At 36.1% G+C, this 17,320-nt stretch overlaps 1 protein-coding gene across 3 annotated transcripts; it reads left to right on the top strand.

The window, feature by feature from the left end:
* Positions 1–770: 770 nt before the first annotated feature.
* LOC114521558 (potassium voltage-gated channel subfamily H member 6-like) lies at positions 771–17,269 on the top strand. 3 transcript variants are annotated; one of them, XM_028542025.1, is made up of 8 exons: positions 771–838; positions 9,244–9,463; positions 13,541–13,779; positions 14,017–14,413; positions 14,548–14,747; positions 15,111–15,363; positions 15,437–15,645; positions 15,957–17,269. In XM_028542025.1, exons 2-8 carry the CDS (start codon positions 9,322–9,324, stop codon positions 16,632–16,634), a joined length of 2,118 nt encoding a protein of 705 aa, XP_028397826.1. In that variant the 5' UTR covers positions 771–838; positions 9,244–9,321; the 3' UTR covers positions 16,635–17,269. The 3 variants fall into 3 exon arrangements, with proteins under 3 accessions (XP_028397826.1, XP_028397825.1, XP_028397827.1); XM_028542024.1 differs by lacking the exon at positions 771–838 and adding an exon at positions 4,227–4,441; XM_028542026.1 differs by lacking the exon at positions 771–838 and adding an exon at positions 8,492–8,569.
* The last annotated feature ends 51 nt before the right edge of the window (positions 17,270–17,320 follow it).

Genomic DNA, 17,320 nt, shown 5'->3' with positions numbered 1-17,320 from the left:
GAACCCATGCACCTGCCGTAATCCCGAACTCACCTCCCTGCCAGTATGTTTATTTAAAAGCCATGCATGCAGACGGAGCATATGCACCCGCGTGCATCCATGCATCGTTAGAAGATTTCGATGGAGGAGTATATTATGCGGTTCAACATGAAACCCGCCTCGGTTGCTTTGTGAGTGAATATAGTTTCTGGTATATTTACATCTGGATGAACAAATGTCTTATTTTTAGAACCCTGCAGTTTATTTCGGCACGCATCACGCATGTGCATGCGCGTGCGAATGACAGCAGCCACTGAAATTCAAATGACCCTTTGGTTTAGCATATTTCATTATATCACAATCATCACAGTCAACTCGGTGCACGTAAATATGATAAGAATCGAAATCAAGAAAGCCTGTTAAATATTCATTCATTCCCCATGGAACATCCAATGATATACCTTCCAAAAGTACTACAGTTGAAACTAAACTAACAATTCGCGGAACAGACGGAATGATTACCCAAATGCTCAGGGAATATTTGCTTTCTTACGCCCGCTGCATTTCTTAATTAATTGAGTTACCAACATCTGTTCCAGATGTAAAATGGAAATTGTAAAATGGAAACATGTTTTGTTTTGCCTGCTTTTCATTTTGACAAAGATTAGCAAAAATTTTAAACCAATCAGGTAGCAGCGTTTTGTTTCCATTTATTACTGAAAACAAATTATATATCTGTTATTTTATTTTTTGAATATATTGCAAGACAATTTTACTTTCACTCAAGACAGATAACATACTCATGCAATTGTGTATAACATTGAAGACACGCAGGTGACTACAGTAAATATACTGTCTGGTGAGTAAATTATTATGGTTTATATAATGCTATAGTGCTAGTGATGAGAAAGGGTATAGCTTTTACAGTTTTACTCTTATTTAGCGATGTATAGAGGTACAAAGCTTTAGGAGTAGGGGAACTGCAATGGTAGAATTGAAGATACTTATTAATTGTACGCTGCAACAATACTGAAAAGTGAAAATGTTAAGAAAGTAATGATTTCTTACTTCTCAGCATTAAAATACTTGTATATAGAACATATAGTTTAGCACGTGAACTAGAATATATTAAGTTATAGAAAAATAAGTTATACAAGATGATGCTTGCATGTTTTTCGTAATAAATATTTAAAATGAAACCCTAGCAATGTCATTAACTCGTGTTTACCTTTGACAACGCATGTTTACCTTTTCGGATGGCTGTTATCGAATGATTACATTTAGTTCCATGCGGCAACTTACTTTAGAGAGCTGCACATCATCATGCATAAACAATAGTTTCTGCTGATTCAAACAATGATGATTGATTGTGGCGCGATATTCAGGGTATAATTTTTGTCTGATTTTTTTTACATCGTGCTGATAAGGCAAATCAACGGTTAGTTCTATTCATAGATGCTCGATAATCATGAGTTCTATTAGACTGCTTTATCTGAGTTCGACAGTGATACTCATGATATATCATGATGTACTTCAGAACCTTTATGGCATTTTATGTAAGCGTATATCTTTTTATCAAAAACTACATTTTCTTGATGCCTTAACCTTTCGTCAAATCAACATATATAGTCACACCATAGTTAACAGAAGACCTCACACGAGCAGATACTCTGCTTGTTCTATCAATCAATCAATCAATCAATCAGACAGACGATGCATTTTCTCTCCGTTTCCGTTAATTAAAGAAAGCCTGTTAATGTACATGTAGAAGAAAACTGACACAGTGTAAAAGTCTGAAATATAAAAAAGATGTCAGGACCGTCGTGAAAGAAAAGTAGGCAGAAAATGAACGTTAGTCATCCGTATTGTGCGTGCATGAGAGTGAGAGTTTGTAGAGAAGCTAACGGGAAAACTTTCATCAGCTGAAGACCACCGGAAGGTTTGAAAAATGGTCACCTGTTTGCAGGGACTTAAATCCTGTGAGGATTTGGGAGGCATGCAGAAACCAAGGGAGCCGCAAGAACGATAATTTGGGGGGGGAGGCAGATATTCAAATATTCTAGTTTACATGCCGTAAGAACAATTGATTTCCAAAGAAGAAGAAAGAAATAGTGTACAACAAGAATATATGAATCTTGCTCCCCCCAATTATCGTTCTTCCGGCGCTCCTGGTAGAAGCCAAAAATTTTTCTCCTTTCAACTATATATATAGGCTGGGGTTGGAACATCAAATATTCATGTATAATATTCTAAGTTCTGAAGATTAGACCGATGGTGATTCATGGCTGTTGCAATTTTGAAATGCCTTATTGTTAGCTGTTACTGCAATTTCATTGACTGCATGGACACTATACTGAATCCATACACGTACATCTACGAATGTCGGAACATAATGCCGGGAAGTCGATTATAGGATGATTGTCAAAAGGGTTTTTTTCTACTCTATTTACAATCGGTAATATAACGACAACTAATTGTGCAAATAATAAAGAAAGATCATAATCATGCTGTATAAGATTTCCTTTGATTAATTTGCATTTAAATGACCCTATACAACATCTATATAAATGTGTTTTAATGTCAGTTCCTTGAGTTCACAGTCAGAAGCAATAATGTATTATCTGTATCGGATATCCAAAAAGCAATTTGTTAATTCTAATGACATTCAAAATCAACATAATAGAGTCTTTAAATTTACCTCAAGATTATGGCGGTGGAAATTATATTTTAGATCGCCGAATTTCCGATAACTTAATCAAATAGGCGTTAATTCGGCTGTAAAAGAATCATCAAGCATCTCCCGATCATTGATTCGTTCATTTTCATAATTTTTGTGTTGTCCCTGACAAATTAAATTAAGGTTGTATAGTATTCCAGTATATTAGGAAAACACTCAAGATTCATATCATGTATAATCTATTTTGAATACTGAAAAGTCTTGCACAGGAGATTTTAAATAATTCTCTTCAAAAAACAAACTTTTATTACACGAATTTTAGTTCCGTGTTTTTAATTCTCCATACAAAGTTGAATGAAAATATAGTGCCTACTCTCAGGTGGATGGGCAAGAATGATTTCAGCAAAAATGCCTGACTTATTATCATCTCCGTAATATCTTCGGCCTCGAATGTCCGTCTATATTAACAGGGTGTATCAAAATATACTGATACATGCATGCACCCTGTATATGCTTGGATAGAGACTTATAGCAACGTCAGTATAAATGCTTTCAGACTACGGTACGATTTCATTCAATACAAATTCCACTATATTGTTCAAATAATTACTTAATTGGATTTTTGGTACAGCATGCATAGAAAAATAGCATCCTAGCTTACGCAGTATAAATGTTGACAGTTTTTCTGCATGGAGAACGAAGAATCTTTCCTTACTGCATGATTACGGTTTTGTATGAAACAAGCCACTAGCGGAAAGGAGTAATACCGTAGCAACAACCATTATCCAGCAAATGTCTTTGATTGACATTGCAGACAACAAGAGTGAAACGACATGCTCTGTAGCACACAAACATCAAAGTCTCCGACTCGAGCTCGAGTGTCTCTTCTCTCATTATTGGATGGATTAGTTCTGTGAGAGTATGCACGAAAAGTTTACATAAAGAACAGGATTTGCATTTATTAATATTTGAATGGCTGACTTAATTGTACAACGACTTTAAAATCTTTATTTTTAGAATAAGAATATACGCAGAGATGTGCAACCGTTTGTTTCTAACTGCATGCAGCATTTTAACAGTAATATACGCGCTATGTATGCCTTTGTCTTTGGTTTTCCAGCCACACACAATATACTCTCGAAAAAAGAACTAAAAACTAAGACAACCTCAGACTGTATATCGGATAAGAAAAGGAAAATTACCGAACAAGTTTTCAATTATTATCAATCATGCATGAAAAGCTACTATATAAAGATGTGATAGTCAAAGATGATGTCGCTCAGCTGGCTTTCTTCGGTGAACATAATTGAAAGTTTAATAGAGAAAATATAACTAAAAAAACTACATGTAGTGACTGCATGTGTAAGCTTTATTTTTTATGCTAAAGATGCATTTGCATGGTGGTGTTTGCCTGTTTGGGCGTTGGGTTGGGTTGTTATATATAAATAGTCAGTTTTTAGTTTTCGTCTCATCGACTTGCGTTTGCTTTTATTATCATTTTAATCAGCTATCTTTATACGCATAAATTACTTTAAAAAGGCCTATTTTAATATTCATTGCTCGGCGACGTTGTAAAGGTAAACAACGATTATATTTGTGATGAATATAAATGCACACAACGTCGTAGTCGTCCCAGAGACATCTGATAAGAGCAGATAATCCCACTTTAAAACATTTGACTCACCGATCACCTAATCTCAGATGATGAAACAAAGAAAAGCCAGCGATGAGGCGGACTCTTCTACTTCGCTGTACTTGCCAGATCAAATGCATAAAACAGAAAAGGTACGGCGAGATATTATTCGTAAACTCGTTTAAAATATAGCCTGTGCTTGAGACAAATCATCACCGCTGAGGCGGAAAATGATTATATATTTTTTGCGATAAAACGTAAGAAACCACCACAAAGATTAGTGAAAATTCTAACCTCGACTATAAATTTATTACAATGTCAATGGCTGTAATCATGACTGACAGCGATCTCTGTGTTCAACGCATGCAAGGTGTACATACAGTTGTATACATATATAGCTACCTATGTTACGACTGATGTTAAACAAAAACCCTGACCGACTTATGTTGATGAAAAATATAGCAGAAAGAGTGATAAATGACGTTTAAGGGTGGCCTCGGGTGTTCAAAGAACTGATCTCGCATATAACTTGTCTTCTTAATATTTTCCCACCTCCACAATTGGCCGAAGACTGAACATCCGACAACTCTTTTAGACTTCGATAAACGCCAATTATATACTTATATATTCTTTTGCACGCTGGGTACAAATCGTGCAAGCTTATAAACATTAAAAGTCGTAAATAAATAAGGTATTAAGGAGCTGATTTTTTAGTTGTAGACTTGTAGTATCCTACGGCTCCGGCTGCGGGTTTTTTTTAACCGGTTTGTGCGACCCGTGCTTGTGATTCTTCGATTTTATACAACAATTTTCAGCAATACCGAAGGCACTCGGTGTCTCAGTCTGCCAATTGGCCTAGTTTTGTATATACCGAATATCTATTGCATTTTATTTTCCCGAATTGACTCGATTTGACGCGGGTATATACGATTATAATTCGTCATTTTAATTCAGGGAATCCTATTATTTTCCACTCTATTTCAAATCAAAAAAGTATCTATGGACACCTTAATTTCAGTGCCAACTTTAATTTATGGAAATGTTTACAAAGTTGAGCAGCCGTATGGCTTTAACCGATCATTTGTAAACGAAATTGATTGCTGAACAAGTTTCAAATGTGTCAGGGTTTATCACCTCTCTTACCACATGAAAAGCCAAAATAATCAACTCCTTAATTTATACTTGCTTGTCATTGTGTCACAGTTTTAATATGCATTAAAATGTTGCAACTTATATGTATGGTTAAAAAGTTTGACAAAACATAAATCTATGAAACGTACTGCATGATATATCGACAATTAAAGAAAATTATACATAAACATGCGCGCATTTTGACGAGCCTAAATTAAAAAAGTCATAACTAAATTTTTTTCAGTTCACTAGCATGCAGCAGAATGGCAGTTCGGCCGGTTTCCTCTGGACACAAAATAGCATCCAACATTCTTCATTTTACATTATTAACATTCATGGGCTTTATCATTTGAAGTGAGAATCAAGATATATTATAGTTGAACGTTTCTCGCGGTCAACGGCAACGGCAGGGTTGTATAGCGTGAATATAAAATCCCTTTATGATATAAACAATTTTACGACGATTTATGCTCATCCGTATACAATATTATGACTTGTCGACTTTATATAGCAAATGCACTTGTCATAGAGAAATTTGACAAATAATTGTACCCAGACAAGAAATGAAATTTATCATTAAAAAAATTTGTCAGAATTAAAAATTACTTGTTTGCAAGTTGTTTAAACTTTAAAGAGCGTATATCCTTCCAAGTTAATTGAAGCACGTATGGCCGCGTTTGGGTGGCGGTTACTCCCAAAAGGGCTGTAACGTCTTCACATGACGAATAACATGATCATAAAAAAAGAGACGCGAAATTGTTCGACATGTTAATTGAGAAGAGACAGATATCAGCAGATGTCACCTTTGACTCTCTTATATAGGAACGAGACAATGCACTTCTCGAGTTGGCGGTAAAAGCTCTTAACTATACATTTTATATACATAGCTAAAAGTTAACTGCCTTTTTATCAGTAAACCAACCTCTGATGTTTATGACTCGGAAAATATAAAGCATAGACAATCCAGATTGTCTGCTGCATGTGTTTATGGATTGTCTATGGATAAAGTAATGTGTTGGATGAGTCGATCGGAGTCTGTCCGTCTGGCAACTGCATGGCAAGAATATGTAGTACTCATATTCAAGACATCAAATGCTGCAATATACGTTCCTCAGTGTAACAAAAAAATGCCAATTGAGTTGAATTTTTTATTATTTGTGTTTTCTTTTAATCTTTTTTCCCGACTAGTTGGCTTCATGCACAAACAATATAAGCATGCATGCATGAACAACCCGCTCTCAGTGTTTAATAGTATTCAGTATCCATGACGACTACGAGGCAGCCGCAGTAATACATTAGTCCTGCATGCAGGTACCTGCGGTAAGCAATAGTCGAATTGCATTCTAGGAAACTGAACGGAGTTGTTAGAAGACGTTACCTCTCTGCTATAACTATATTTATTATATCTATGAGGGGGTTTATTATGTTGTCAAAAACTGAATACTATATATATATCGTATTTGTTTCCAAGTTTCTTAGGAGGCATAATCTCGAATATGACTGAATGTACTATAGTTTAGGTATAGCTTATATTGCTTACGGGTTAAGAGGGGACCTGTAAGGGACGATTGGTGGGGTGCCCAGGTTGGTGGGGTGCATGCGTCATACCTCTGTTTGCTAAATTTAGAGTCGGTATAGTGTTTAATTCAAAAATGCATGTTCTTTGTCTGATCAGTATAGTTTACAGCAAAAACACTTAGTAAGGAATAATTCTTGGATGCATGCTGAGTACTGGCTCATACAAAACCGGCCCAATCATATATAACGGTCAGCAACAAATTCACGAAAAGATTCTCTTAAAATCGTATATATCACAGCATTCGGTAGGTCACATGTAACATTTTTTATGATTTGGTATCAATATATTGATAGTTATAGGCAGGTGGTCACTGCCGACAAGGAAGACGTTGAAGACGCTCCTCCCTGCAAGCTGCTCCCTAGTTATGTATATTGGAATATACTTATAATAAATACTATAATAAATGTATATTAATTCTGTATATAATTCAGGCCTTACATAGCCCGTGTCTACGCCAAGGTGAATTCGGAGAGGTTTTGACTAAGAGATCTAGGCTTATCAAAATTGGCCGCGGACACGGGCGGTTTTTTAGGGCGAAACAGGCTCGCTGAAGTAGCTACTGAAATCGAGTTGAAATCTTGGGCTTAGCGTATGCCTTGCCAGCATGTAGGCTCATTGAATAAACACAATTTCTATAGTTTTCCTCTTCGTTAACGCCGGGATTGCATGGCGATGATTCAGCGCAGGGTCGAACGTATAGTACTACTATATAGCTAACCAATCAGACCGTGGATTCCCTGCATTTCATCTTTTCATTGAATTGGTAAAATCAGTAAAACCGCTTAGGAAAATGTGATCCAACAAAATTGGATCGTGTGAACTCTTAAACTTCTTCACAACAATGAGGCCATTTAACCTTTCCGCCATTGGATTAGTCATCAGTGGATTTTCATTTTCTCACCACTCAATATTGAGATCAGGACTGAAGAATTGAATATTATTTCCGAAATACATGCACTTTTCAGTTTTACTTATATAAATGCGTATATATATGCTTGGCTCGTCAGCAGTCGGCGACCCCTGAAAATCGAATATTAAAATGGTAAAATCCATATTAAGAAGGCTTTTCCGAGTCTCGCATACTTGGTATGTCAAATGATGTCAAGTCATCAATATTCGCTTATTTTGCCGCGCTATATACTATACGACAAATTGCATCCACTGTCCTATATCAATAATATACTTTCACATATATAAATCACTCCGCGCGCGCTATACCGGTTATACTTGAATAGATAGATACGAGAGCTGTTGTGCGTCTGTTGTTCTGCGCTCTCAGAGTGCGTGAATACAGGATACCACCTGCAGCAACAGTCATGCAGCGTCTTCAAAATTGCCCACGCAAATATTTTACCGAATGAATGAATACATTTGCATTTTACTGACAACTAGAAAGTCAACAATATGACAATATGCATATCTTTAAACACTCCGTAACTATCCATAGATTTAATCATTATGCCTATCATACACCAAAATTGGGCGTGTATAGTTGCAATGGAACAAAATACCAGATCGTTTGGCATTAAGAGCCATGTAACTAATAGCTGACCTTCGGTGACGCTTCCATGTAAGCAGGTGTATAATATAATATTTGTATTTAAAAATTGTAGTCTCCCAGTATGTGTACATATTAGAGTGCAGTATATTAATAATGTGCTGATGAAGATATGTCTGCATGTCACAAAGGTAAAAGAATAATTTCTATGCATGACTACTATTTAGTCTGGTAATAATCCTGCACATCAATCATGGTTTCGTCTGATTTTAGGCTTCAAAGCCTTTTTACTAAAGGCATATTGTCATATTTTGTAAAATCATATCCTGGCAACCAGCATGCCCTCTGTATCGTAGATGCGCAAATACTGTTTGTTTTAAAAGTTATTCATATTGTAAGTAATAAAATTTGAGTTAATATATAATTGCATAAATCAACAAATTAGGACGGTCTCGGCTTCATAAACTATTCATTTCACGAGTTGGGATCGTTAACGTGTCGTCTGTAATTTAATTTTCAGTTTCAGCAGAAGGTGAAGATTGGTTAATTTTCTTTTGTGGCCTCTCTCGGTTGCTTACTTTGCCACACGTAATATGACACGATATATATACATATATATACAAATACTAGTCGATAAGCCATTGCCGCGCCAGTGTTAGCGTGACCAAGTTCAATATACGGGTCGACGCCGATCAAGAGCTTATCAGGGTAATGTAACACTTGAAGGAATTATTGTTGTTATTTAGATCCCAAGAAAACTAAAAGCTTGGCGTCACAAACAAAATCGACTGTGTGGCGAACAATACGTTGATCACAAGACGGAAATGAAAGGAATTATATTTCATTACGGATTGTTTAAGATCGTATGGGATTGGTTCGTCCTTCTTCTTGTACTTTATACAGCTATTGAGGTGCCTTTTCTGATCGCCTTTATTGTACAGAATGAAAATAGCGAGGAGTCTTCAAGTAAGTTAGCTATATTATTCTTGTTTTTCTTGTCTTTATCGTCTTCTTTACCCATATTTCTTATATGTTTATATTTATATTGCATGTCTCCTCGCCTGTAAATATATGTCATCACAATATGCCATATTTTACTATTCATTGTGAGCACTTTGATGCTGGAAATTGTGTTTGTTTTAAACTATTGTTTTCTAATATGAAGACAACATATTCCTATATCATATTTGCGCCCTATTTCTTTCATGTTTTCACCTGCCTGCCTGTACATGTTTGTTTTTGGCTCTATTTATGTAACATACCTACAATTCCTAGGATAAGAGCTAAAATGGAGATAATAAGGAGAATGTTTGCAAAGTTTGGCAAAGCTAAAAGGTTGCATATAGGGTTTCCCGGTTCACCGATGAACAGATGCTAATTACATTATATTTAAAAGCATTTAGCTTATGTCTAAGCATTAGATTGACAAACCATTATATGCAGGGGTTTATCAGTTACATATGCATTAAAACAATCCATTTGAAAGGGAAAGGACTTCAATATCCTGTCAAATGATGAGTGCCAAGCCAAGAAACACAGGCGTCACTGCCGTCACATGTCATTAGTGTATGTGAAAAAATATCTAAAGGCCCGCTTGCATTTTTAACAATAGCTCATTTCTCTTTTTTACGTTTGAAAGCCATAGTATATATGCAAGACTACAGTATTTTTGGAACCGCGCAATGCTTCGCGAAGAGAGAGATAGAGTTGTATAGCATTTCACAGCAAATTAAAGCATTATACAGCAAATTGATCACGACAGCTTTAAATATGAGCCAATATAGGACACAAATAAAACATCGCCAACACACGTTCTGTTAAGTATAATAAGTATAACACTGGTGCTCACTGTTGAATACTCCATTGGGAAATGGGAATCCATGCATTTGTAGGTTCAAGGAAATGTGTATCGTATATGCATGCATATAATTGAACGAATGTGTACGGGGGAAAATTTTGAGAACTTTTTGCATAGTTCGTCAAATTACAGCCAAAAATATCGGACGAGATAATATATGGAGGATAGAGACTGAAATGCTATATCAGTATACCTATTATAGGCTATGACCTGCCTGTTGGGGGATAGAAAAGGACGCATCCTATTTACCAAGTTAATAAACATCTAATGCGTCCTGCGCATAAGAAAATCTAGCAAGCTTTGTGTGTCCCTGGGTACGAGGTTTGGCTATGTGTTAGCATTTAGAAAGCCTTTAATTTTATTTCCAAGTATTCATGTAGTTATAGTTACAAAAAATAACCTCTTGCGTGAAAACCATTAAGAAAGTGTTCACTCGCGGAAGCCTTGAGTAGCTTAACTAGTTTAAGTTAACTAGTCTTTTATACAACAAGAGATGGCTGTATGAAGCCCGTTTAGCTTAAACGGTGGATAAGTCAAAATTAAATAACACTCTTATATCTTTCTTGAATGAGTCAACTTGAATATTATGCACTGAATATGTAGTTGTAACCAGTATTTTTGTATTAAGGTTAAAAACATTTAGTTCGCTTGTTGAATAAAACGATAGGCTTGCTTTCTATTTTTTACAACCGACCCCGGGACCCTTTGTACTGTTGTACAAGTACAAAATATCGCATGTCGAATAAAAGCCAAAGTTCGAGAGTATTATTCAAGTATTAGCTGATTAGCAGTTTTGTGAGGATTAAACAAGCTCTTTTTACATGTATTTTTGTGCTTAATTTTACAATGTCAATAACAGATCACATTTCTTACCTTTTTGGTTTTGGTTTTGCAGTAGTTTGATCACGTACGTACATGCAATTGATGATAAATTATTTTTTAAATGACGATTATTTAAATAAGACAATTTACGCCCTACGACCTACGTCATACCGCACACGCGCTTTACAGACGAGAGAGCAAAGAAAAATAACCTTGTTTTATCATAATTTGTCGGACTTTATCGACTGTCACGTATTTAACATTCTTCTTGTATGCATGCTTGGGTTCGATACCCCTATTACCACATACAATTTTAATGGAGGGGACTGAGTTCCATGGAGTTCCCCCCCCCTTCCTATACCAATACTCTCCTGAAAGGTCTAGATCTCCGACTTGGACGAACTCATATTTCCACATATGTATACAGATTGTTTATGTACAGACAAGTGTATTAAATGGGAAATTTACGTTTTCCCTGTTTCAACTTCGCATGTGTGGCAAGTGTCTATTCTTATGAAGAATGTGATATGTTTATTTGATGATTTATGAACTATTAGTTGTTTGATTTGGTAAACATATATATCTTGGCATTCAACAGCTAAATTTTAGTACGTACGAAATGTCGAGTGATAAATAGACACGATAATATCAAAAAATATATGAGTCATATGATTAGATGGAAATATGAAACATTCTGTCAGAGAGTTTGTTTTATTTAGATCTTGCATATGATTTGCACAATTTAAGATATAAAACAATGCATGGTGACTGCCCGGCGTTCGGGTAAATGCTGAAGATTCGGGATGCATATATGGATACCATATGACCATTTTGAGCATAAGCCCGATGCCAAATTAATGAATGGTTTTATTATCGAGCAGTTAAGACATATAAATGTCTGTCAGTACGCTAATCCCACCGCCATATTGGCATTAACGTCTTTCGTCAAGTTGATGTTAATGTCATTCATTTCAAGGTTAAAAGTGTATTCCGGCAGAGCAAACTGAAAAGACTGTCTATCCTAGAAGTATTTTAGTCCAGTTCTTTTTTGAACAAAAATTGTCAGTTGTATCAAAGCCATGCAAGTGGAACCATGTATAAATAGTGATTCATGGATAAAGACAGCACAGCAGCTGAGGTCAGAGTGCATGGGAAAAGAGAACTTATTCAAATTACCTCACCAGCTATATCACGGTTGCTGAGTTTCGCGGTTGATCGCGCGAACATTACCGGGAATTGTGTCATAATTATATATTCAAATACGAATCAAAATAGAAATATTGCGTATTTGAATAATTTTTAAAAAAAGCAGAGAAACTACAGATTCATGAACGTTAAGGGAAATGTTAGGGGAACGTTAAGGGAAAGGGGTATCGAACCCAATGTTAAAGACAAAATGCGAAAGTCAAAATGCGTTACTAGCATACATGCAGTAAAATGCATCGCCAGTCTGGCACTTTGCATGAGTTACCGATGAAGATCACTTGAAGATGTCACATACATATATAGCTACAGGACGAAACTTATACATATGTACGTCAGTCTTCAAGGGCAGCGCCAAGTACCAGGCACGTAGTACGAACCTTGTTGTCTTTAGCCTATAATAATATGCATGGTAACCTGTAAGAAATTTCTTCATCTTCCATGAACACTAGTTTTCTATGTTATAGACCCATTACACTGACGTCATAATCATTAAAATTTGACCTTCAGGGGCTGGTTGTTCGAAAGGCGTTTAGCCTAAACGGTGGATAAGTTAGAAATGGAAAACAAAATCATGTCTTTATTGGACAAATTAGCCGAAATATTTCGACGTAAATAGCTTAATTTTCAATGAAAGTACATATTTAATGCATGAAATGCAGCTTCAGTCATTCACAAGATGTATGAGAGGATTTTTTAACTTTGGCTTATCCACCGTTTAAGCTAAACGCCTTTCGAACAACCGGCTCCAGATGCCTAATGTGACTTCATGGGCAAAGGGTCTATATAACTGTTGCGATAAATTATCCTGAAGTCAGATTTTCATTTTTGTTTTGACAGTGAAATCAGTATAATTACAAATCAAAAGAAAAAACAACAAAAGTATAACCTTATTTTTGTCCATTTTCTTTTTTTGGGGGGGGGGGGGTTCAAATCTTCCTAGCGGGGTAAAAATCGTTTGGAAGGAGTGCATCCCCGGAAAATCTGTCCATGGGGAGCAGCTGATATCACAGGACGATTGTACCATTACATCGCCATTTTCTTCGTCTATAAATTCTCACTTTGTAGAAAAAATTTACTCAAATTTGTAAATGTAGACGACAAAGTCCGAACTCCAGTTCACAATTTCTAATCCACAAAAACGATATGTTTCTCCCTAGATTTGTCAAGTTATTTGTCAAGTGGTAAAGCTACAGCAACTTTAGTTGTGGTTGATCTGTGTGTGGATTTATTCTTCTTCTGTGATATTGTTGTGAATTTTCGTACAACATACATTGGAAAAAACGACGCTTTGGTAACGGATCCGAAGAAGATTGCTTTACGTTATTTGAGAACGTATTTTATTGTTGATTTTGTCGCCGCTATACCCTGGGATATCATTGCTGTGCCAGCCCATGAGGTAACTATAGTCCCATGCATAAACACTACGCACAATTTTAGGTTTGGTACGAGTGAATTTGGTACGGATAAAATTTGGACCATCTATTTAGGTATAGTCCAAATTTCATCTGCATTCTCAATTTTATCCGTAATAAAACTGAGATTGAACATAACGGATTAAGTTGGTTGAAATTTGAATAACTACTTGGCACTTGGTACTAAATTTAACTAAAAATAATATTTGTCCTAAATTTAGAGTACAACTTCACTGAGCCTCCTTAAAACAGTTCGTCTTCTCCGTTTGTTCCAAGCCGCGAGAAGATTGGATCAAAATTACGAGAAAAGCGTTTCGTTGTTGTTCCTTATGGTGTTTGCGTTCTCGCTGGTCGCTCATTGGTTGGCTTGTATTTGGTACACTATCGGTTACAGTGAAAACAAGAGATCAATCCCAAACTCATGGCTGACAGAGCTTGCAATTAACAACGAAGAACCGTTTAATAAAACGGCAGGTTTATATGGGCCATCATTGAGAGCACGCTATCTCACCTCGCTTTATTTCACACTAACATGTTTAACAAGTGTTGGATTTGGAAACGTGTCGGCAAACACCGATTTTGAGAAACTTTTTACCATTCTCAGTATGTTGATTGGAGGTGAGTTGATCTATGGTAGTTGCATGTACAGCAAAGATGACAGTAAAGCAGCTGAATACAAAATAGCAGTATATTGTCCAGTTTTGGTGCATGTGCATCATATAATGGCATGTCAATTATTGTCGATATTTTAGCGTTGCTGTTTGCTGCTGTATTTGGTAATGTTTCAGCGATAATTTATGGTCATTATTCTGGAACATTCAAGTTCAGAGAACGAATGCAATCTGTCAAATACTTTCTTGGATTTCATAAAATCAAAGGTCCTCTAGCACGTAAAGTGAAAGATTATGCTCGACACATGTGGACACAGACGAAAGGAATTTCAACAATGAAGGTATACATAAAAACTCTTATACGATATTTGCATGAGTTGCGGAACATCACCTGATCTCCAAATAGATCGTATTGAGTAAGCTCGTTACCAGCCTTCGCCTAGACTACTATATGCTATATCCCTTGATTTTCTATCATTATAACTTGTAACCATGCATGCACAAACGATTAGCTTCATGGTTCTATCATATAATTTTTCGTTTGAGCGGTCTAAAGAATGATACTGACTCCGTAGAGTGAGACGAGCCTCGATAATGATGTATACTGCGTAGATTCATAACATTCGTAACTTTTCTGATATGGACTAAATCAATTTTTCGAACAATAATCTCCCTGCTAATTAAGAAAATGCTTTCTTCTAAAGGTAATGAAACAGTTTCCGAAAAATCTTCAAGAGGAAATCAGTTGTTATCTGCATTTCAATGTAATCAAGAATTGCCCATTGTTTGAAAGTGCAGAGGAAAGTTTCTTATGGAGTTTAGCCACACGAATGATTCGGCTTCATCATCTTCCTAATAACATCATCATAAGACAAGGTTCGATTGTAGAATCTATTTATTTCATCAACCGAGGGAGACTGGACGTTTGTCGAAACGAAATCGTGGTTGGGACTCTTGGTAAGAATTGAGTATAAAATACACTATTTAACTAAAGATCCAGTAAAATCTTATTTTTTATAACGTTATTCAGGTGAAGGTGACGCTTTCGGTAATTTGAATTTAACACCAAACAGTGGAGTACATAAATCAGCTGTGATGTTGCGTTGTTCTTGTTGCGTTGATATCCATATTTTGAATGTCAGCGATCTCAAAGAAGTGTTACGAATTTTCCCCAAATTTAGCAAGAATCTAAGGCAGAAAACGAGTACAATTATGAAAAAGACAGTTCTCACCAGCCAGGTAAGAAGTTAAGTAGTAATGCACCAAAAAATGTTGTCGTTTTTTCCCTTTAACGTAATGATAGTTATAGTCTGTGGCCAGTTGTATAAAAGACTAGTTAACTTTTAACTGTAGTTAAGGACAGAATTGGCGAATCAGAGTTGTGTATTTCTGAGTTAACTGGGATTTAACTATGCAAAGTGTATCAAATGTGGTATAACAACTGCCTAATAAAATAGACAAAACACTTCTCAACGTTTCGATCTGAGGGCCTTCGTCAGGAGAGTTAGTATGCTAATGAATGCATAGAATGTTTTTTATTGTTTCTGTAGATCCTAAGTTCATGGGATGCGATGGAACTTGAGGATACGTGTTCTGAACACCAAAGCTTACATCTCTTTACCACGTGGCTTGGAAGACAAAGGGTAAAACGAAACTGTGGCGCGCATGGGCACGAAAGCCAGTTTTCCAAAAAAAAGAGCAAGAAAGGAGGAATAAATGAAACATTAGTCACACTTCCGTTGTGTGTTCTAAATTCAACCTGCAGCTCTAGTGATGATGTTCAAAAACGCTGGAGGTTTGCTAACATCATTGAAAGCAGTAAAGGGGAACAAATCAATGGTTTATTACTTGGAAATCCGAATAATGGAAAAATAGATGAGAACCATTCCGACGATGCCTTTACAGACGTCAGTGAACAACGTAACTCGGCGAACGAACAAAGTGAGTCTCTTTGTCATCACAGAAGATGTCGAAATACTTCACATAAGCGCCAGTGTGATGACGAAATTGCAAAAAACAGAGATTCAGGAGAATCAATAACGGACAGTTTGCGTCATTCTCGATGTTGCGATCTTAATGAAATACCATCCGATGACGATAATGAAAATGGTCACACAAAACTTGAAACAACCATTCATGATATGAACGAAAAGTTACAAATTCTTGAGAAAAAAATGGATGCAATACTTGCTTTTGTAGAACAACAAAACACCTCGACGAACTGTTAAAAAGGTTACATAGTATACGAACCGACAATCATGCAAGACTGGTACCGAGTACAGAAATCATCCGCATGCATTATACACGAGAAAATCTCCGAGACAGATAAAGTGATGTCGATAAATATCGAGACAAATTCAAATTTAAACAGCAAGAATAGGATTAGATAAACATAGCTAGATGGCCTAGCTGGATAGCATTGGTATAATTTTGGTTCTAGTTTATTTCATAAGCAACACAGTTGCAGAGAAAGTTCACACAGGTCAGGGTTTTTAAGACGTTTTTCAGAAAATTCATGAAAACGCTGAGACAAAACGCAGCCGTAAATTTTTTTAATCCATGGCCGCTTACCCGAACATTTCCGAAAATTAATTCTGTGGACTTCTAAGTTTCTTGTTTGCAAATTCAAGAGTTTTCAGGGGGGGATAACTTCTGCTTTTTAACATGCAACCTCGTATAATCGAGTTCAATTACTCGCACATGCGCATACATGCATGATGATAAAAACAATGAGAACGATAACACGTGACACTCAGCTTAGTCGTATTGTAACAGTATTGGTTAGTCTAGCTTTTGCATCAAACATATATATTAATATTTATTACAGATGGGTTCCATTTGTATATATATACTGTATATACATATATATATATTGTATATAGTAAATCATGCACCCGTATTTAACTTAATTCCC

This window comes from Dendronephthya gigantea, unplaced genomic scaffold, assembly GCF_004324835.1.
Source record: "Dendronephthya gigantea isolate DGI-Jeju-01 unplaced genomic scaffold, DenGig_1.0 000020F, whole genome shotgun sequence".
Taxonomy (NCBI): Eukaryota; Metazoa; Cnidaria; class Anthozoa; order Malacalcyonacea; family Nephtheidae; genus Dendronephthya; species Dendronephthya gigantea.
Note: the sequence above shows the minus strand (reverse complement) of the source record. Positions and strands in the feature narration are given on the sequence as shown.